The sequence below is a fragment of the Erinaceus europaeus genome, chromosome 14 (genome assembly GCF_950295315.1).
Source record: "Erinaceus europaeus chromosome 14, mEriEur2.1, whole genome shotgun sequence".
NCBI classification, from domain to species: Eukaryota; Metazoa; Chordata; class Mammalia; order Eulipotyphla; family Erinaceidae; genus Erinaceus; species Erinaceus europaeus.
This window is the reverse complement of record NC_080175.1, coordinates 30,397,534-30,420,874: the sequence shown is the minus strand read 5'-3', so window position 1 is coordinate 30,420,874 and position 23,341 is coordinate 30,397,534. Positions and strand designations below refer to the sequence as shown.

Here is a 23,341-nt window from a genome sequence, read left to right as displayed (position 1 = left end):
GGGAAGCTTCACGAGTGGTGGAAAGACCCTGGGGTTCTGGAAAATGTGATCTAAAGAGGCTCTAATTATTTTTAATAGACTACAATGGGAAAGACTGGTGTGTTCTAGGATCACCCTGCATGATGTCAACCCTTCTCTGAATCCAGACTCTTGTTATATGGGAAGGCAGCTTATATAACTGAAGGACAAACCCACAAAAGCAACACAGCAGAAGCACACTCACTAAAGGGAGGCATCTTGCAAGAATACATTCTTGATTCTTATTGACCAACTAGTAAATCCCCTGATAGCATTCATGCCAAACTGTGGGTGACCACATATTAGTGCATCACGAAATCAGTTCCCCAGGTCTTGACTAACACTTTATTTTGTTCTTGTCTGTTTTGGTGACATGGAACACAAAAGAATGGACCTGAAAATATCAAAATGCAGTACACATTCCAAGGACAAATGCTGGTGTGTGTGTGTGTGTGTTGTAAATATCCTCCTTACATCACTCGTGCTAAAGCTAAAGAGCTACAGCGTAGGGTGAGGGACACAACTGTACAGAGAGGGCTAGACACTCTGGCTGGAAATCACAATTTTTAATGATACAGCCAACACCCACAGTGACACTTGGCTCTTCAGGCAACTTGATTTTGGGGGTTAGACTTTGAATGGAATCAAGCAATATTCCAGCTGCTAGTAGGGATGGAGGGGAGTGTCCAAGATATCTACATCTCATGATTAAAGTACCTTTTTATTCTTCTTAAATAAAAACCTTGATTTGCTCTGGGATCCAAAACCACTCCTCTAATCCCAGGCCCCCATTTCTTTTGAAGGGGTGTTCTCTTCATGTGGGGCCAATTTCAGCAGAGGCCACCTACCCAGGGAAGCCTTCCCAGTCCTTCAATAGTTGCTAATCCATGATGTATACAACTAGCTTTGTGCAGGCAGGGGACACATGTGGCAGGAACGACTTTGGTGGTGCTGGTTTGAGAGCAGGGGTGCTTCTTCACTGGACTTTGGTGACAGCTTCATGGATGGAGGTGGCCACGTAATCTAAATTTTTGGTGGTTAAGCCACACATGTTGATCCGGCCACTTGGCAGCAGATAGATATGCTTTTCATTGATCAGATATTCAACTTGCTTGGCTGTTGAAAACCAGAAAAGGGTAATAGTCAGAATAGCAGGAATCCTTTAAGAAATACAAGCTGGGAGTCGGGCTGTAGCGCAGCGGGTTAAGCGCAGGTGGCGCAAAGCACAAGGACCGGCATAAGGATCCCGGTTCGAACCCCGGCTCCCCACCTGCAGGGGAGTCGCTTCACAGGCGGTGAAGCAGGTCTGTAGGTGTCTATCTTTCTCTCCACCTTTCTGTCTTCCCCTCCTCTCTCCATTTCTCTCTGTCCTATCCAACAACGACGACAACAACAATAATAACTACAACAATAAGACAACAAGGGCAACAAAAGGGAATAAATAAATAAAATAAATATATATATAAAAAAAAAGAAATACAAGCTAAGAGACTTCACAACAACTTCAAATTGATTTTTTTTAATTTATTTATAAAAAGGAAATATTGATAAGACCATAGGATAAGAGGGGTACAATTCCACACAATTCCCACAGAAGCAGACAAAAGAAGCTATTTTGTGCCATTGACATATAGAAAAATATGGCTAAGTAGATTCTGGGAAATACTCTTATTAGCCAACATTCTGATGCCAGGAAAGTTTAACATGCTTTTTCTTCATGGAAATTTTAATCAGGGACCACTTACCTCCCAACCTAACCTTACATATTAGATTCACCAGGATACTTATCTCTATCAAAGAAAAGAATCCAATTTGATCAATCATCCCATTGACCAAAAAAAAAAAAAAAAACAAGTTATGAAGCGCTTTCTTTCTTCCTTAACCTGTGTTTACTTAGCCTTGACCAATAGGCAGGAACCTTCTCTTGACATATCAATTTCATAATACTTTGTACAAGGCCTCATAATCGACAGGTGCTGGATAAACATGTGCTTAAACCAACAGGCTAAGAACTGCTGAGACCTCTATGGCCTGGTACTTCTCAGCTCCCTTATTCCAACACTGCTGGGGGAAGCTTCACTAGTGGTGAAGCAGGGCTACAGGTGTTTCTCTGTCTCTCTCCCTATATCCCACTAACCTCTCAATTTCTTCTGTCTTATCAAATAAAGAGATAAACGGGAGTCGGGTGGTGGTAGCACAGCAGCTTAAGCACAGGTGGTACAAAGAGCAATAACTAGTATAAGGATCACCGGTTCGAGCCCCCAGCTCCCCACCTGCAGGGGAGTCACTTCACAAGCGGTGAAGCAGGTCTGCAGGTGTCTGTCTTTCTCTTCCCCCTCTCTGTCTTCCCCTCCTCTCTCCATTTCTCTCTGTCCCATCCAACAACAAAGATATCAATAACAACAATAACTACAATAAAACAACAAGGGCAACAAAGGGGAATAAATATTTTTTAAAAAGATAAAAAAAGAAAGAAATATTTTTTAAATAAGGTCACTCAGCAACCATATATAAGATTTATACTTGGGACTAAGGAAAGTCCAACGGAACCTGAGAATTTATTGAGACACTTCACAAATCAAGGTTCCAAACTACAAATCGCAACTGGGACTCAGCCATTCCCAGCCCATAAAAACATCAAAATCCTCATTTTAGATTAACAGGGCAGACCACAGCAATGCCTTCTGAGACTCAAGAAGTCCAGGTGATGGGTGGGGCACATTGGGGAAACCTAACTTGTCCTGGTCCAGTCATGGCTGACCACTTGGGCACTAGTTTATGAAGCCAAGTATAAGAACAGTGACTGGGGGTCATGTTGGCCAGGTGGGGAGGCGACTTACGGTTCAGTCCAGTGAAGCTGAACATTCCAATCTGCTCAGTGATGTGGTTCCAGGTTCCAGGGGTCTTAAGGGATTCTAATCGCGCCCTGAGTTCAGACCTCATGGTCAGAATCCGGTCAGCCATTGTCTTCACATTCTTTGTCCTGAATGAAGAGTGATGTTAGTGCCAGTCCAGACAGGAGAGAATGTGCAGGTTTAAAAACTGTCATGCAATTAGTAAAATGAAAAATAACACCATAACCTGCCTATTACTGTATATGGATGACTGGATGGGTAAATAAAACAGACAAGAATCATGAAAAAAGGACTATATTTAACTGATGGGTGGAGTTCAGTGCCAGCCTTGAGTATGTTGGCTATAATACTACATACTATTTTACCTCAAGCTTCACTGAGCTGCTAACAAAGACAAGATAACATATCTGTCTGGCCTAAATAAACAGCAATAGCAAACTTAGCAAATATATGAAGACTATTCTGTTTGGAATAACTGAATGCATGATGCCCTGGGTTCCATCTCTGGCACCAAAAAAAAAAACAAAAAAAAAAAAACCTTAGTTTCAAAATAAAATATATGTAAATAGAATGGAGAATGATGTAAAAATATCTGTCACTGGAACTTGAATGACTATTCTATTCTGTCAAGATTCCTTCTTCGGGACTGGGCAGTAGCACAGCAGTTTAAGTGTGCATGGCATGAAACACAAGGAGCAGTATAAGGCGTAAGGATCCCAGTTTGAGCCCCCAGCTCCCCACCTACAGGGGAGTCACTTCACAGGTAGTGAAGCAGGTCTTCCAGGTGTCTATCTTTCTCTCCCCTTCTCTGTCTTCCCCATCTCTCTCGATTTCTCCCTGTCCTATCCAACAACAGCAGCAATGGCAACAATAACAGTTGCAACAACAACGGCAACAAAATGGGGAAAATGGCCTCCAGGAGCAGTGGATTCATAGTGTAGGCACCAAGCCCCAGTGATAACCTTGAAGAAAAAAAAAAAAAAAGAATTCCTTCCTGTGCTTTCACTGTAAGAAGCAGAAGCCTGGGTGTAGGAGAGGAGGAGGAATTGCTACTTGTGGGGTGTGTCCTGTTTCCAGTGTGGTGTATCGCACACATGATGTGTTCCACTCGAGCAGCTGCCAGCCCTACTTTAGGGCTGAGAGTCAAAGAGGTGAAAGGAACTTTGCCTGCCTCTGCCAGCATGAAAGGCAAAGTCCGTTAAGTATATCAGGACAATGGCTGCTCTCTACCCTCGCTCTTCAGACTAGGCCCCTCTAGGCCCCTTACCTACCATTCTTTAAAGAGTTCGGGATTAGAAAGGGTAGAGGCCACAATCCGTGCCCCCTGAGCTGGGGGGTTGGACCAAGTGATTCGCACGATCTTCTCCAGCTGAGAAAGGACTCGCAGGATGCTGTCAGATTCTTTGGCAACCACGGTCAGGTTCCCCACTCGCTCATCTAAAGAGAGGAACATGGGATGAGAACCAGCCCTCAGGGGTCCCAGTGAGGTGGGGAGAGTTGGTTGTAGCTCAGGGAGCACTCACTGTAGAGTCCGAAGTTCTTGGAGAAGGACTGGGCACAGAAGAGCTCAAATCCTTCAGACACAAAATAGCGAATGGCCCAGGCATCTTTCTCCAGGTCTCCAGATGCAAAGCCCTGATAGGCTGAGTCAAAGAAGGGGAACAGGAAACGGCGCTGCAAGGAAGGAAAGTGAGTCAGGACAGGACATTCTTCTGGAGCCTTCCTCCCCCACTGGCCCTGGGAGAGTTTCTAACATAGTCCAACTCTCCTACTTCTCTTCATTCTGCCTCCAGCCACCATTTTAAATACTTTTCTCTACTCAGCTAGATACCAATACACAAACATAGCAATTGCAATTAAGTCTGTTTTTTTTTTTTTCCCCTTTTATTTCCACCAGGGTTATTACTGGGGCTTGGTGCCTGCATGATGAGTCTATTGCTTCCAATAGCCATTTTTTTTCCTTTGTATTTTCTTTCTTTCTTTTATTTGATGGAACAGAAAGAGAAACTGAAATGGAAGAAGAAGAGAGGGACAGAGAAAGAGAGAAACCTGTAGTATTGCTTCATCACTCATAAAGATTTCCCCCTACAGATGAAGACCAGGGAACCTGGGTCCTTGCACACTGTAACATGTATACTCTACCAGGTTTGCCATCACGGTCCCAATAAAAACTTTTTAAAATAAGTTTCTGGAATACACACACACACTCTGAGGTAAAAATTTCTATCTAGAAAGTTATACAAAAGAAATAACAAAAAGGAAAGCCAGAGAGATAGCTTAGTTTGTTTGAATACCAGCTTAAATACCTATAGCTCCATAGGCTACAGGTTCGTTCCTTCCTGGTACCACCTTATGCCAGAGCTAATAAGCAATGCTTTTGTGCCCCCCAACTTAATCATTCTCTCTTATAACAAAATATATCTAAAAAAAAAAGTAACAAAAATGAAATTTATTACATAAATGTTATAAAAACAATAGGCCTGAGATCTAAATGTCCATTGATTTATTTAATCAGCCCTTAATGCAATACAACCATGCATGAAAAACAATGCTACAGGGCTATGGAGATAATATAATGGCTATGCAAAAAGACTTTCATGCCTGAGGCTCTGAGGTTCCAGATTCAATCCCCAGGACAACCATAAGTGCTGAACAGTGCTCTGGTCTATTTCTGTCTCTCTCTGTATCTTTCTTTCACTAATAAATTAAAAAAGGAGTGCTACAAACATATATAATACACATGAAAAATAATAATACTAATTAAAAAAAAAACAAAAACTAAGGCCAATCAACTGATACTCTAAGTACCAAAATGGCCACAGTGGTCTTCTTTGGATAACAAGATCTATGGTTAATATTCTTTTTTATTTTTTTGGGGGGGGAGTCTGGGAGGTTCTGCATTCTTCAGTAAGCAGGTATTGCTTCTGAGTACACTAGATAAGATACGTAGTTTTTTAAGAGATGTTCTGGAAAGGCAGTTACCTTCATGACAGAGGCAATCTTCTTCCACTGCTCAGGAGTTGGGTCAGTCCCTGTTGGGTTGTGTGCACAGGCGTGGAGCACAAAAATGGAGAACTCCGGAGCATTCTAAGGAAAAGAAAGTTACAGCAGCTCTGATGCTGGCCAGAAAGTAGGAAGACAGTGTGAGGGGCAACACACTTACATCCTATTTTAGAAAAAGCACCATCTGGCTTAGGAAAGATATTTCAGACCCACTAGTCGACTGATCTAGAGACTTCCCTGCTCCTTCTGCCACTTTGGGATTCCATTTGATTTTTCTTCTTGCTACCCACCTCCAGATCATTCAAGAAACCCTCGAGGTCAAGTCCTCTCTTCGCTGCATCCCAGTAGTGATAGGAACGAATGTCTGTAAATCCAGCGGCAGCAAATACGCCATTATGATTCTCTGCAAGCAAAGGGGTGAAACATTAAATCTTTAACCAGTGTAGGGAGGCATGGCTGAAAAGGACACACAGATCAGTTTCCAGGGCCTTCACAGGTTAAATGTTCACTGGCAACACCAAGGTAAAGGGATTAAGATTTAGAAGAATGACTGTAAGGAAGACCAGGTTATCCAGTTTTATTCAAGCTAAACGTATATCCTACTACAATGGGATTTCCTGGATTTACATTTTAGGCCTCCTCTGAAGTTCCAACATATGTTAAAATACAAGTCTACCAAGTGTCTTGGGGAAAAGTATTTTAATCTGAACTTGAGTATCATGTTACTCATATACTACCATCATCCACTGCTCAAACCACACCCAAATGTCAGCTGGGTCACATTTTCAATGAATATGATTGAGTCACAAGCATAATTCCCCCCAACTTCTGTCTCTCCTCATGCTACAGCTACAGGACTCACCCCAGGTGGGTGAGGACACATAGACAGGCGTGTTCTTGTTGTTGGTTCCATTGTACCACCGCGCTAGGAACTCAGCTCCAATTCGAAGTGCTCCAGTTCCCCCCAAAGACTGCACACCTCCTACCTGAAAGACAAGAAGCAGGGACATTGGTTGATCATGTTGAAGTCAGATAACATTAGGAGAAATACTAATTAGCAATAATTTTGTGTCATTCTGTGCTAAGTCCTTTAAATGCATTCAGTTCACCAAAACCTAACCACCATATGAAAAAGGTACCATTATAAAATATATCTAGCTTTGAGGTTAAGAGAAGTGAAGCGTGGCACAAAATTACCAGCTACTGAGAAGATCTTTAACCCAGAAAGTCTGACTCTCAAGAAAGAGCCTTCCTTCTGAACACAGAGCTAGAAGACACCCCAAGGCCATCTTATAATATACTCAGGAAGACAAATAAACACATTGCTTTGGCACCCATCCCACTATGAAAACTGCCCAGCAGAAGCCTGTAAATTGTGTATAGTTTGTCATCAATATTAATTCACAACACTCTTCCTCATTGCTTTAACACAGGCTTATTAATCTTCAGAAATATGTTCTCCATGCAGAAGAATGAAACTGAATCACTATATCTCACCAGAAACAAAAGTAAACTCCAAATGGATCAACGACCTGGATGTTAGACCAGAAACTCTCAAATACTTAAGAGGAAAAAATATTGGTGGAACTTTTTTCCATCTAAATTTCATAGGCATCTTTGATGATATAGACTTAGTTGTAAGGAATACAAAAGCAAAAGTAAAGTAATGGGACTATATCACATTGAAAATCTTCTACACAGCAAAAAACAAAACAAACAAACAAAAAACCCATCACTCAAGCAAAGAGACTCCTTACAGAATGGGAAAAGATCTTTATATGCCATACATTAGACAAGAGGCTAACAACCAAAATATATAAAGAGCTCACCAAACTTAGCAAATGACCCAATTTGAAAGTGGGGAGAAGATATGAACAGAACATTCACTACAGAAAAGATACAGAAGGCCAACAACCATATGAAACAATGCTCCAAGTGACTGACTGTCAGAGAAATGCAAATAAAGATACCAAATGAGATACCACTACATCCCTGTGAGAATGTCATACATGAGAAATGACAACAACAGCAAAGGTTGGAGAGGTTGTGGGGACAGAGGAACCCTCCCCTGCACTGCTGGTGGGAATGTAAATTGGTCTAACCCCTGTGGAGAGAAGTCTGAAGAACCCTCACAAGGCTAGAAATGGACCTTCCTTGTGACTCAGTAATTCCTCTCCTAGGGATATATCCTAAGGAGTCAAGCACATCCATAAAAAAAGATATACCTATGTTCATCGTAGCACAATTTATAATAACCAAAACCTGGAAGCAACCCAGGTGTCCAACAACAGATAAGTGGCTAAGAAAGTTGTGGTATGTATACACAATGGAATACTACTCAGCTATCAAGTATGATGAATTCCTTTTCCACCTCATCTTGGATGACGCTTGAAGGAATCAAGTTAAGTGAAACAAGCCAGAAAGAAAAAGGTGAATATGGGATGATCCTACTCATAAACAGAAGTTGAGAAAGAACAGAAAGGGAAACATAAAACTGAATTTGACTGGGTTTGCAGTATTGCACCAAAGTAAAAAACTCTTGGGGGAGGGGATGAAAGAGCAGATTTTCAGCTCCACTGTTGGGGGGAGTGGAGGGTGGGAGCAGGGACACAGATCTTTGGTGGCAGGAATGGTGTTAATATATAATCCTACTACCTTATAGTTTTATAAATCACTTTTTACCCAATATGAGAGGGGAAAATAGATTGTCTTGAGCTCTTCAAAGGCATAGATTTCAATTCTGAGTATACATTCCATTAATCTAAGTACTTAATGTTTCAAGTTTGTAAGCTGATTAAATTCTAACACAGGACTTAAATTATTAAGGCATTTCTTTTTTCTAATTATCTGTATTTATTTATTGGATAGGCACAGCCAGAAGTTTAGAGGGAAGGGGGTGACAGAGAGGGAGAGAGACAGAGAGAGACCTGTAGCCCTGCTTCACCACTCCTGAAGCTTTCCCTCTGCAGGTGGAGACAAGGGGCTCGAACCTAGGTTCTTGCACACTGGAATGTGTGCTCAACCAGGTGCACCACCACCTGGCCACAGTTAATGCATTTCTAATCATAACTTTTTTTCCTTCCGTTTTGTTGCCCTTATTGTCTTTTTATTGTTGTTGTAGTTATTATTATTGTTGTCGTTGTTTGTTAGGACAGAATGGAGAGAGGAGGGGAAGACTGAGAGGGGGAAAGAAAGACACCTGCAGACCTGCTTCACCACCTGTAAAGCGACTCCCCTGCAGGTGGGGAGCCAGGCACTCGAACCAGGATCCTTATGCAGGTCCTTGCAACTTTGCACCACATGCGCTTAGCCTGCTGCACTACTCCCCGGCTTCCCCGGCTCCCTAATCATAACTTTTTTTGAAATATTAAGTCACTTATAATAGACCAGGGAGACCAGAAGCAACCAATCCTGTCAGTATCTAAGATAAAGCTATTTGTAAATAACTTTAAATGACATAAATCATGGCGAGACCTCCTATGGTACAGTAAATTCTAATCATGGGATTTTCAAAATAAACCAAGCTCCCAAATAACTTGGTTACAATAGTAACTATCTGCTGCCTTCTGAAACTCTAAGATAGCAAGGAACCTTCCTCATTCTCTTTAAAATCCATATTTTTCCCAGTCCTGGAACCTTTAGGGGCTTTCCTTATATTTCTTCATGCTTCTCTTGATACATACTGCTACTGCATCTGCCAATCTCAACCAAATTAATGCAACCAGTGCCACCTTTCACTGACCTTCCTTCTACCTTCTCCACCCCATGAGGAATTTTGGTCCATACCCACAAAGGGATAAAGAATAGGGGAGCTTCCAAAGGAGGAGATGGGATATGGAACTCAGGTGGTGGAAATCATATGGAATTGTACCTGTCTTATCCTATAGGTCTTGTTAATCATTATTAAATCACTAATAAAAAAAAGAAATGTGTTCTCACACACACAAAAAAGGCAACATAAGAATATAACTTTCTGATAAAGGCAGAGAATGTCTCATCCTCCAAAGGGAGGTTGGACAACATACTCTATGCTACACCTGAGGAAGATGGGTCCTGATATTGGGGCAGCTTGGAACATTCCTACTCATGACCACAGAATGTGAGCTCAGATCTACAGGGATGCAGAGGTCACATAGGCTCCTAAGCTGAATATGAGCCCCAGATGACATCAAATCGATGGGGTTTACAGTCAACAATATTTATACACCTTTCCCATATTTAGGAGCTACTCTCTTCCCTGACCCAGCTTTCTGGTCCTTTAACCAGCCATGACATCATCTCCCCAGACAATAACTTGGATCCCCCTACATATCAGATTTCAGGCTGGGGGGGGGGGGGGAACAAAGACAAAAACTAGTATAGCCACAGGCCTTTTGGAATATAACTAAAATATGCCTACTAGCTATCTACAAAATGAAGACCCCCCCCAAAACTCTTCATCTGTACTACTCCAGCCTTTAGTTTCATGATGAGTCAACAATTTGTTTAGCTTTGTATGTTAACTCTTTTTTCAACCACCAGGTTCCAGATACTAGCATGATGCTGAACCAGACTTCCTTGGATAGACAACCACACCAATGTGTCCTGGAGCTCCGCTTCCCCAGAACCCCGCCCCACCAGGGAAAGAGAGAGGCAGGCTGGGAGTATGGATCAACCTGTCAACACCCAAGTTCAGTGGGGAAGCAATTACAGAAGCCAGACCTTCCACCTTCTGCATCCCACAATGACCTTGGGTCCATACTCCGAAAGGGTTAAAGAGTAGGAAAGCTTTCAGAAGAGGGGATGGGATACGGAGTTCTGGTGGTGAGAATTGTGTGGAACTGTACCTCTCTTATCCTATGGTTTTGTCAGTGTTTCCTTTTTATAAATAAAATTAAGTAAAATAAAATAAAGCTTAAATTTCTTCTTGGCCTTCTCTCATTCCAAAATGATCTCACACAGGCAATAATATGTCTACCTCTTACAAAAAGCCTTCATGGCCTGGACAATGGTTTACCTGATTGAGAATGCACATTTTACAGTGCATAGGGATCTGAATTCAAGCCCCAGGTTTTCACCTACAGAGGAGAAAGCTTCTGAAGCAATATTGTGGGTATCTATCTCCCCTGCCCCTCTCAACTTCTTTCTCTATATTAAAACAAAAAAAGCCTTCATGTACAATCTCATCAGTCTCACACAGCGCCGCTATTGTGCTGCACCCCCCGCCCCACCACCTAGTGAGCGAGTGCTAATGAAATTGGTTGAGGAAGTGCATTGCCATAAGATGCACAACTAGAATGTGACAGAGTTGGCTGAATCCTCACCCTCTCACTCAGCTTCTATCACTTTATCCTGCTCACCTGTTCCATCCTTGCTTCTAATTTGGCTTTAGCATAACTTAGCAGAGAAATGTAGTAAATTCTATGCTGTTTCACGTATCTAAAAGATTAAGGAGAAATAAAGAAAAGATCACGAGAAAACTATCCAAATAAAAGGACGGTCACGCATCCCACTGACAACAGTGACAACCTCTGGGATTGTAGAATAATGGGTTAAGGGGACTCTTGGTCTACTGTGTAAGTCCATTTTTTTCCCCACTGTGGTTACTGCTGAGACTCAGTACCTGCATGACTCTCATTCCCAGTGGCCATCTTTTCTCTCCTATAGTAGAAAGTTAAAAAGAGGGAGAGACAGAGCAGACACTGCTGCAGTCTCATGGAGGCATTCTCATGAGGTGGTCTGGGGCTTGAACCTGAGTCCATGCACATGGTAACACGTGGCTCTATGTGTGAACAACCTGCCAGTCCCCTATAGAGGTTTTTTTTTTCCCCAATGAGGAGAATATACTCATACATTATTTGTAAATACTTTAAAAATATGACTGCTAGGAATTGCTGTAAGATAATTCAAGTTTGGCAGGGGGCATAAAAGATGGTCATCTATAAATAATTGAAGTCAGGTAATGGCTATGTGGGGTCTATTTGTTATGCTGTCTTGTGTATCTTTTATTTTAAAACACTCATAATAAAAAGATAAAAATAAAATTTCCTGAAGAAATACTTGCAAGAAATTTTTGCTTTGTTGACATTAGCACTGGGGTCAAGGAGACAACTCAGTATCAGAGCACAGGACTTGCATGTTTGAGGCCCCAGATGCCCGAGGATCCTTGTCATAAGCCAATATCTCAGTGCTCACCTGATGGGGAGCTGTGTGAGGCTCTGATGAGATTATACATGAAGACTTTTTATAGACAGAAATTGAGAGGGGCAGGGAAGATGGATACCTGCAACACTGCTTCAGAAGCTTCCTCAGACATGACAAAGGCAAAAGAATAGGAAGACCTTAGTTTGTCCATAAAAATTGATGCTAAACTTCTAAAACATCAGGGTCACCCATGGCTCCACCAAGTAGAGTGCATGGTATCATGTCTGTGTACCTGGGTTCAAGCCCCGGTCCTCAACTGCAGAGAGAAAGTGTCACAGGTGGTGGAGCAGTGCTATAGGTGTCTTTCCCTCTCTATCTCCCTTTTTTATCCTCCATCCAAAAAATAAACAAAAATTTTAAAAGGAAGTGCTCAATAAACATTAAGAAATAGTTACAATTCCAAAAAACAAAAATAAATATGCCCCTGCTCCGGGAACATCATCAAGCAATAAATGATTATTAATAAAGACATTATAAAATTGTTCATGCTAATGGCACACCTGGTTGAGCGCACATGTTACAATGCACAAAGACCCAGGTTCAAGCTCCTGATCCCCACCTACAGGGGGAAAAGCTTTGCTGCAGGTGTCTCTGCTCTGTCTCTTTGCCTCTCTATCTCCCCCTTCCATCTCGATTTCTGGCTGTCTCTACCCAATAAATAAATGAAGATAATTTAAAAAATCTAATTGCTCATGCTGATAAGGAAAATCAAATGACTGTTAAAACAGATAAGAAAAGCCTAGTCATTCCTGATCTAAATGATCAGTCAACAATGGATCTCTACAAGGTAACTGGGGAAAAAATTTCATTCAACTCCAAACTTACTTTCATGATGAATAATAAATAAGTAACAGAAATCCCTTTTAAGTCAGTGGGAAGGCAATGACACCAATTATCATCACCATTATTCCCCACTGGTTGATTTGTATTTAGAGATCTAAGCACCAGGGAGAGAAAACTATCTGAAATGTGAAACAGAAGCAAAGCTGACACTCAGGAAAATGAGAACTTGAACAAAATAGAGAGAAATAAAAGCAGCAGATTGGGGTGAAAATAAACCCTGAGGTCAGACTTGGTGCTCTGGCATCTCCTCTGAGCACGGCCCCTTTCCACTGTTGTACAGGTTTCATCCCACATTGTGCCCTACATGGATTCTTTAGATATATTCCTATCAAGGTGATATAACCCAAGCAGGCATTTATGTTTCATGGATTTACCATGTTATTCCCATGAACTTAGTTTGAAGTTATCGTAGAAACATGACAGGTGCATACAGATATGGGTGAATATATTCAAAGGCGTGATTTTTTTTTATTTCCTATGCTCAATTTTTAAAAATCACTTTATTGACAAAATGTTGATTTACATGGTTGTTGTACAGTTCCATATCTCCAACAAGATGGGTGTCACCATACCTTACCCTTCCTACACTCAACATTTTTCATTTTATTGGGGAGATAATTATTTACAGGACAGTTGATACCCAAGTACGGTTTCTTGCCTCCACGTGATAGGTGTCTGCACATCAGTCCTGTCACTAACCCATGTCGCTCTTCACCACTATGTCCTGGGTACCTGGCACCCTCTCCCTTGCCCCCATCTTTCCTTTGTCCAGTGTCTTTTGCTTTGCTGCAATACACCTGACAACCCAAGTTGCACCCTATTTCCATATATATATATTAATATTTTTATTCCCTTTTTTGCCCTTTTTTTATTGTTGTAGCTATTGATGTCATTGTTAGATAGGACAGAGAGAACTGGAGAGAGGAGGGGAAGACAGGGTTGGAGAGAACGATAGACACCTACAGACCTGCTTCACTGCTTGTGAAGTGATGCCCCCTACAGGTGGGGAGCTGAGGGCTTGAACCAGGATCCTTGAACTGGTCCTTGCACTTCGTGCCATTTGTGTTTAATCTGCTCCACTACTGCCTGGCTCCCTATGCCTTATATTTTTAACACTAAGTATGGGATCAGTCCCTGACACCAAAGACCAAACACAAAAGAGAAGATGAAGACAAAGACAAAGAAGTCACACTTCATCTCTTTCAAGTGTTGGCTCAAGTGTCATTTCTATTATGGCTACCCTAGTTAAAACTATCCACTCTCTCTCCCTCTCCCAGAATTCCCAATATACTCTGTCTACATCCTGCTCAACTTTTATAGCATTTATCATCTTTTTTTAAAGACAGAGATGGGAGGGTAGGGGGAATGAAACCAACAGCCCCAAAGCTTCTTCCAATGCAGCAGGGGTAGGGCTTGAACCTGGGTTGCACACATGGCAAAGCAGCATACTATCCAAGTGAGCTATTTTGCCAGCATAGCATTTATCATCTTTAAATATACCACATCTAGTTCTCTACACAAAACAGTAAACCAGGCAAAGGATTTTTGCATGTTTTGGTCATCACTGAGTTCCACCACCTTAAACAACGCCTAGTCCTAATAGTGAGCACTCATCTACCAACTGAATGAATGAGTAAATCTAAGTATTTGAGGATCTCTGAGATACTAGACTAGGGGTTAAATGCTGAACATGTGGGAGCTAAGCCAAAAAGCCATGCTTCCTGCCCAGGGGAATTTATAACCTTATAGAAGGGAAAAAAAGACTTAGAAAATTATACATGGGTGGGGGTAAACAGCTTAATGGTTATGTAAACAGATTCTCATGCCTGAGTCTCCAAAGTCCTAGGTTTGATCCTGCACCACCATATGCCAGAGATGAGCAGTGCTCTGGTGAAAAAATAAATAAATAAAAATTATATAGTAAACATAGAAAGTACAATTATTACCAAGCTGTGGACAAAGTCCTATGATAACAAAGAAGTCATGGAACTCTGCCAGATAGAATTAAAGATTCAGCACTAAAGTGACCTTTGATCAGACCTTTAGGACCCAGATGTGTGAAGTAGGGGAGGGGAGGTTCAAGCAGAGCGAACAGTGAAGCAAAGGCTTGGAGTCATGACAGTGCCTGGTGTCTAGAATAAACAACAGCTTCTTAGAATGGCAGGACCACAGGGGTCAAGGAGACATGAGTCACTGGAAGAACAGGGTGAAGGTTGGCTACAAAACGTGCTGCGTATGCAGCTCAAAGCCTGGCTTCTGGCCTGTAGATAACAGTCAAACTGTGTGTGGAGGAGTGAGGAGCAGTTGGCACTTTTTGTTGCTAAAGGTAGTCATGCTAGCTGCGCTATGCAGTTTCCCTAGAATGAGGAAGAGAATAGAGACAAAAGATATTGCAAGAACTGGACTGAGTCAAGACAGTAGTCTAGCAATGGTAAAGACCTCTACAGAAAGAAGACTCAAAATTCAGTACCAACTGGTACCTAGGACATAGATGTCTAATATGATGTAAAGCATTCATAAAGGGAGGGAGGGAGAAAGGGGGGGAGGAAGAAGGACTCTTCAGACATTTACACACTGCTATTTAAATGAACTGCCACTTAACATTGTTATATAATCAAACACATAGCACAGAATCAGTGAGACTAAAAGGAAAGGCTATGTTCCCCAAGCAGCAACCCTGTCTTACAGAATTAAGTGATCTAAACAGAGAGCAGCAAGCAGAAGAGCAAGCATCTGTCAAACAGTTAATTGTATAAGAAACGTATACCAGGAATCGGGTGGTAGCACAGCGGGTTAAGCGCACATGGCGCAATGCGCAAGGATGGCGTAAGGATGCCGGTTCGAGCCCCCGACTCCCCACCAGCAGGGAAGTCGCTTCACAGGCGAGGCGGTGAAGCAGGTCTGCAGGTGTCTATCTTTCTCTCCCCCTCTGTCTTCCCCTCCTCTCTCCATTTCTCTCTGTCCTATCCAACCATGAACGACATCAATAACAACAATAATAACTACAACAATAAAACAAGGGCAACAAAAGCGAATAAATAAATAAATATTAAAAAAAAAAGAAATATATACCATCTTAAAGAAAGAAGCTCCCCACATGGAATTTCTGTTTTCATTTGCCAGCAACAGAATCCTAATTATCAACTGTGTCTCAAAAGATAGCCTGCAATTGTCCCCAATGTTCCCCACTTTCTTTTTTAATATTATTTTATTTTCATGTGTGTGTGAAAGAGAAGTCAAAGCACCTCTCAACTCTGTCATATGGTGACTGAACCTAGGATCTCTGGGGGTTCAGGCATGCCAGTCCAGTTCTCTTAACACTGAGCTATCTATCACTCTGACCAAGTACCCACTTTTTTTTTTCTCACCTCCAGAGTTATTGCTGGGGATCGGTGCCTACACTACAAATCCACTGCTCTGGCCACCATTTTTTTTTCCATTGTTGTTGTTATTATTGTTACTGGATAGGACAGAGAGAAATTGAGAGAGAAAAGGCTTCACCACCTGTAGGTGGAGAGCCAGGGGCTCGAACTGGTATCCTTGTATGTCGCACTATGTGCACTTAACCTGGTGTGCTACCTCCCAAGCCCCTCAGTACCCATTTTTATTTATTTATATATATATTTATTTCCCCTTTTGTTGCCCTTGTTTTTTATTGTTGTTGTAGTTATTGCTGTTGATGTCACCACTGTTGGATAGACAGAGAGAAATGGAGAGAGGAGGAGAAGACAGAGAAGCGACTCCCCTGCAGGTGGGGAGCTGGGGGCTCGAACCGGGATCCTTAGGCCGGTCCTTGAGCTTTGCACCACGTTCCCTTAACCCGCTGTGCTACGGCTCGACTCCCAGTACCCATTTTTAAAGGTCATCAGGACTCTCCTGTTGGAAACACTGGATTCTTCAGAGCAATGGTCCAATGCCACACATAATCTTTAAACTCTATCCTTTCTATGTGCATTCCTTCAATTTAAGGCAAGTGAAATAGTCTCATACCTACCGAGACAAAGCTCTAATTAATTACTTGCCTAACATCACTGACCTAAGTCCTAAGACTGAGCCTCCTTGCTTTCTGACATACAAAAGAATGTAACTATGAGCATCCTTCACTTGATTGACTTTCTGCTTATGAAGGCATCTGGGAACAAGTGCTGACTCCAAGATGTGGTCCCTTCCATGAATGAAGGCTGTCTCGGGTCACTGGCCCAGAAGGGCAATAGTTGCACAAGCTGCACTGTTGCAAAAATCTGAGCTCTTCCTACTCACCCAGCCAGGTTTGTCTTCTTCAAACAACTTGATTGGGTAACCCCTATGCTCAAACTTTCAGTTGGCTTCCCCGATTCTGGCTGCCAAAGCCAGCCTATCTGATCTGCACAAAATGTCCTCAGTGCTAACTTATCGAGGACGTTTCATTACAGCCTAGATCTGCTTGCCTCCTGCCTTTGTGCCTGGACTAATACTGTTTGGACAATTATCTCACTTTTCCTTTCTCTGTACTTTGTTGTTCTTAACTCAAGCTGTGCTTCAGAATCACATGGGGAGCTTATAAAATAATGTCCATGGAGGAAAGGGAATTGGAGTAGTGGGAGGGAGCAAGGGTGGGGATAGGTGGCACCCTCCAAAATTCTGATTCAGCTGGTCTGGCATGGGGCCTAGCTATCAGCAGTTTTTGTTTTTGTTGTTTTTAACTTCCCAGGTGGCAGTAATGTGCAGCCAGTGCCCTAGTCTTATACCCCAAAGTTCAGCTCAAGATGACTCCAGGCCCGACCAGTAAGTCTCTCTCCCTTTCTGAATCCCTACAATTCTGATAATCTCTACCACACCACTTGCTGAGACAGAAAGCCTATATCTATTTCTTTTTTTTTTTTATTTATTTATTTTCTCTTTTGTTGCCCTTGTTGTTTTTTATTATTGTTGTAGTTATTGCTGTTGATGTCACCACTGTTGGATAGGACAGAGAGAAATGGAGAGAGGAGGGTAAGACAGAGAGGGGGAGAGAAAGATAGACACCTGCATATCTGCTTCACCACCTGTGAAGTGACTCCCTTGCAGGTAGAGAGCCAGGGACTCGAACCGGGATCCTTATGTAGGTCCTTGCGCTTTGCGCCACATGCGCTTAACCCGCTGCGCTACCACCCAATTCCCGCCTATGTCTATTTCCAAATGTAATTCTTCTTCCATTTATCTTTAGTTACATACAGAATACATATCAGGAAAGACTTAAATGAAAAAAGTTGAGATCAAGGCTAGAAAAATAAAGAGAATTTTAGAATTGGCAGGAACTTCAGACTCAACTAGACTTCAGAAGTGATAGTAGTGATTTAACTTTTGGGGGGCCACAGAGTCCTTCAGTGATGCTGTCAGAAACTATGACCTGCCTTCCTAGAAATATACAAGCACAAAAAATTCTGCATTGCACTTCAGGGGTTCAGAGAACCCTTAATCATCCCTTATGCGTGAATTCCTTGTGTAGCAATTAACTACAGAGCAGTCACTTTCTAACATGTAGATGAGATGCAAGAGCCAAAGAGGGAAATGCCCAGGCGATAGCCAAAGTATTGGCAGAACTGGGTCCAGAAACTGACCTCTTGATCATTAGACTACCTGGGTTTGGCATTTCCAATGGCTGCACCAAACCCAGCAGCTGGAATCTGATGATTTACTAGGCAAAATAAAAGTTTATCCAAGAAGCTGAGCTTCCCCAGAGACACACCCTACTAGGGAAAGAGAGAGGCAGACTGGGAGTATGGACCGACCAGTCAACGTCCATGTTCAGCGGGGAAGCAATTACAGAAACCAGACCTTCTACCTTCTGCAACCCTCAATGACCCTGGGTCCATGCTCCCAGAGGGCTAGAGAATGGGAAAGCTATCAGGGGAGGGGGTGGGATATGGAAATTGGGTGGTGGGAATTGTTTAGAGTTGTACCCCTCCTACCCTATGGTTTTGTTAATTAATCCTTTCTTAAAAAAATTAAAAAATAAAAATAAATAATAAAAAAAAAAGTTTATCCAAGAAGCAAGTCTCATAGACAGGATGGTCACACTATTTGCATCGAGTTCCTAAGGTCACATGACTTAAATCCATATTCATTGACAGTTTAATAAACAAGATACCTAATACTTTAAAAGAAATCGAGTTTCCAACTTCTATTTTACTTTCACAGTTTCTAAATGAGAAAAATAAACCCTCACCCAAAACTTACCCGTTTCTGCTGGAGAGCTGGGCTGTCATCCCCAAGAGCAAGGCGAGAAGCACATGTTCGGAACTCTGAGAGGCCCAGGATCGGCAGGTACTCATGGTTTAGGTTATTGTCACTGGCAAGCTTCTGCTCCACTCTCCTCACTACAGGAAGCACCCAGGGCTGGCAATCATCTGTGCGGTAAGCTGAAATGGGAAAGAGGTGGAATGATGGAGTCTTAAATTCCATCCAAGTGAAAGCCTGCAACTGTGAACAGAAGGAGTTCTAGGGCCTCGCAATCAAAACAGAGCAGCATGGGAAATTAAAGTTCACTTTGCCTACTACCTGACAGCCAAGAAGAATGTAAAAGAAGTAGAACACCAGAGCATGGCCGAGTGAGAAAGTGCATACAAAATCAGTTTACAGTTGGTAAGGCGGTGGGTGACAAAGTGGATAAAGCTCTGGACTTGCAAGCTACAAACTAAAAAAGATCTTGCAAATGCTATGTCGTTATCACTAGTGCACTGAGATCATTACAGCCATCGGCCCAGCAATCTCCTTCCCTCACATCTTCCCAAGACATTTCCAGAAAGAGAGACAGATGAATGTTGCACCTTATAACCTAAGTATAGGAGTGAGTAGCAGTCAGGCCAACTCTTCCTTTAAAACAATAAGGACAGAAATGGGACTACTGGTAACAAACATCCTGTAACTGATGATTCCAACAACTGTTTGTACAATCACCTCCAAGCCCCACTTAAACACATCTTTGTGCTCTTTTTTGACATGTGACCATGCCTCCCACTTCAAGCGCTTGATACTGCTATTGATCTAATTTTATCTCTTAATTGCTGATCTTGCTTACTGCAAATTTCTTCTACACTAAAAGCATTATTTAGTCCACTGTGAGTTATCCACTCACTGGCTTTTTTGTTTGTTTGTTTGTTTTCCCTGCCTTTCCCTATAATTGTATATGTTTCTTTCTCCCTGTCTCTCACTTTTTTGGAGCTGGGGCCCCACACATGCACAATTTCACTGTTCCTAGGCCAATGTTTTCCACTCATATAGAAAGGGAGAAAAATCACAGCACCAGAGTTTCTCCCAATGCTATAGTACCTTCCACATGGTGGCAGGGCTTGAGTCTGGATTGTGCAAGTGACAAGGCACATAATCTACCCAGTAAGCTATCTCTCTGTCCCTGCCTGAAGTTTCTTCTAAGTAGCATCATTTAAGCCAGAGAGTGTCATGGACAGCTGTACATTTCACTCTCAAGGATCATTTAAGTGACACATGAAAAATAAACTGAGGAAGGCAGATCAAAAAAGGGGGAAAAAGTATCTTCCTCAAAATCCTGTGATTCACTTCTTTCACAAAAGGTATACTTCAAGATGTGTATAAGCTGAGCTATGACATACAAAAAATGGAAAAAGCAGGGCCAGGCAGTGGCGCACTGGTTAAACATTCACGTTACAGTGTGCAAGAACAGAGGTTCAAGCCCCTGGTCCCCACCTGAAGGGGGGAAGCTTCACCACTTGTGAAGCAGGCCTGCAGGTGTCTCTCCCTCTTGCCTCTCAATTTCTGTCTCTATTCAATAATATATATATATGTACACAAACACACACATATGTAATTTAAAAAACACTCGAAAAAGAACTTTCATTCTCCTTTAATTAGCTATCAGCCATCCACAAAAGACAGGTGCCACCAATCATCAAAATAATAGTTATGTAACACTTTTAATATATCACATTTCACACATAAAGATTCACTTAAGGGGGCTGGGTGGTAGCGCAGAATTGGCATAAGGATCCTGGTTGGAGCACTGTCACAACAGAGGTGGCCATCTGAACCACATACTTTGTTTCTGAGTCAGTATCTTCTAGCGTGGGCTGGTATCTGCATGAACCGTTTATTTCTAAACCAATGTCATAAATTACTTTATTCTGCACTTCTTAGACTAAAAATAATTTATTCAACATATTGAAAAGTCAAATCAATAACACCTAATTAGTAAAACCTATTGGTAACACCTAATCACACAAAAACTTCTGTCAGGTTCTGTTCTAAGCCTTTTAAATGTATGAAGTCCTCACAAAAACTCTGAAAGATAGTATGAAGATAACAGAACCAATAAAATCTGAAATATGAAAAATGCATAGAGTAACATTAATATTAGTTCACCACTGTATATATAGTCTATATTTAAGAGCTTGAGGGGCCTGGCGCCCATTCCAATTCAATCCAAAGCAATCTTTCAATATATCTTCTATTCTGCTGCCTATTAAAACATCATTTTCGGGCTGCAACCCAGGTTCAAGCCTGGTTCCCACCACAATAAAGGAAGCTTAGGTATTGTCGTCTCTATTGCACTCTCCCTCTCTGTTTCTAATAAAAACAAAAACAAAACAATAGCAGCAACAACAAAAAAAAAACCATCATTTTCCCTGTGTGTGTGTGTGTGTGTGTGTGTGTGTGTGTGTATGGGGGGGGCAAGGTATGTAAAGATGACACGTTAGCTGGGCTTGTGTCCTGGCTACTACACCTGTTCCGTGTGAACCTTGACACATCTCCCTTTTGCAGGAACGTCATCTCCCCATTTCTGTAATGGACAGGCTACATGCTGCCTCCTCTCGGGGCTCGGGCTGGCTGGGTCTCCCTCTCCCTCTACCTCCATCTCTCTCTCCATCCCCCTCCCCCCCCTCCCGGCAGCGCCGGACCAGGGCCGCGTGCGCTCCACTCCCCAGGCAGCTGACACTCGGGCACTGCATCCTTACCTCCCACTCCCAGGTTGACCTTGCGGGGGTCCGGATCCTCCCGGAAGTCAGCAGTGAGCTTAAAGACGAGGACCGGCTGAGCCTGCGGAACCTCGGCAAAGATGGATGAAGACGACATGGCGGGAGAGCAGAGACCGCAAAAAGCCTGACCAGCTGCCGGCAGCCACTCGCTCAGGTCTGGCAGCGTAGGCTGGAGGAGACACTCACCTTCACCTAACCAGCGGGGGCGGGCCCGCGCCCTCCAATGCCGGGACCGCGTCGGGAGCTTGGCAACGCGGTTAACCAATCAACAGCTTCTGACGCATGAAGGGAGAGGAGGGCGGGGATGCTTTAAGCCAATTCAGTAAGAGAATCTTATCAGAGGCCGGTAATGATGCAGCCAATGCAATGCGCGACCCTGGAAACGGGGGCGGGAGTTATAACTGATTGGCATGCCGTGCTCCTATCGCTGAGGCTGTTATTCCTTGGGGCTTCCAATGCTATGGGGCGGAGCCGCGGTTAGTGGGCGCGCGAGTCGGCTTCTGTGACCTTCGCTGGCCTGTAGAACTAGCCGGGAGGTGGCCAGCGGGGGTTCAGGAGGACTTCCTGCTACCCGCGGAGCAGGTGGTCAAAGCCAGTGTGTTCCTGGTCCGGGCTGACTGCCAGGTACCTGGCGACGTCTGCACTGGGGACCTGAGCCCCGGGCCAGGACGTGCTGCACGCGAGCCGGTGCTGCGATCTTGACCATCTGGAAAGCAAGGGTGGTTAATCCCGCAGGGAAATGTGGGTGGGTGCCGCCTCGATCTCAGACGGGATCAGCAAAAGGGGAGGGAACAGGTATTCCCTCCTGCCACTCTGTATAATTTGAGGGTTGTTTTTTTGTTTGTTTTGTTGCGCCTCTGGTTCTCAAGGACTTTCAGGATCTGGGTGGGCACCCTTTCCTCTCCCCCCCCCCCCCCGCGATCGCCCTTAGCCGGGTCTTGCTGGTCTTAGTCGTCAGCTGGCTGGTACCCGCCGCCTCTCTGGTCCGCGTGTTGGTGACCTGACACACCCTTCTCTCCGGCCCCCCCTCTGCACCTGGTGACCGTCGGGGCCCGGCGAAGGCATCCGCCTCCCCCTCCTCCATTAAATCTTGGCTTAATTCTCAGTCCAATCAAAAACTGTCGACAATGTTGCAGCCAGATTGAGGTTCTGTACCTAGATTTAAATCTGCCACTTAACAGATTTGGGCAGGTTTAGGCAAGTTAGTTAACTAACCTCTCGATTTCCACTGTGTGAAGGGGTAGTAATAGTACCATTTCCTCGGGGTTGTGAAATTATGTCACTTTAATACATATGAAGTGTATGTAGTAAGCACTCACTGAATGCTTGTTATCCTTGCACATCTGCCACGTCCCTTGTCGAGAATAAGCTGCTTTTGGCTAGAGATCTTACCCTGTATAAGTTTACCTCTCTTTCTTGCACTTTAATAGTCAATAAATGGTGAAAGAAGCCTCTAATTATTGGATAATG

The 23,341-nt window shown here is 43.0% G+C and overlaps 1 protein-coding gene across 1 annotated transcript; it reads right to left on the bottom strand.

The window, feature by feature from the left end:
* Positions 1-569: 569 nt before the first annotated feature.
* GOT1 (glutamic-oxaloacetic transaminase 1) lies at positions 570-22,162 on the bottom strand. Its single transcript, XM_007534277.3, has 9 exons — positions 21,851-22,162; positions 19,101-19,282; positions 6,739-6,862; positions 6,167-6,279; positions 5,856-5,960; positions 4,397-4,547; positions 4,145-4,310; positions 2,859-3,001; positions 570-1,134 (listed from the first exon to the last, which is right to left on the bottom strand). Exons 1-9 carry the CDS (start codon positions 21,966-21,968, stop codon positions 995-997), a joined length of 1,242 nt encoding a protein of 413 aa, XP_007534339.1. The 5' UTR covers positions 21,969-22,162; the 3' UTR covers positions 570-994.
* Between the last annotated feature and the right edge of the window lie 1,179 nt (positions 22,163-23,341).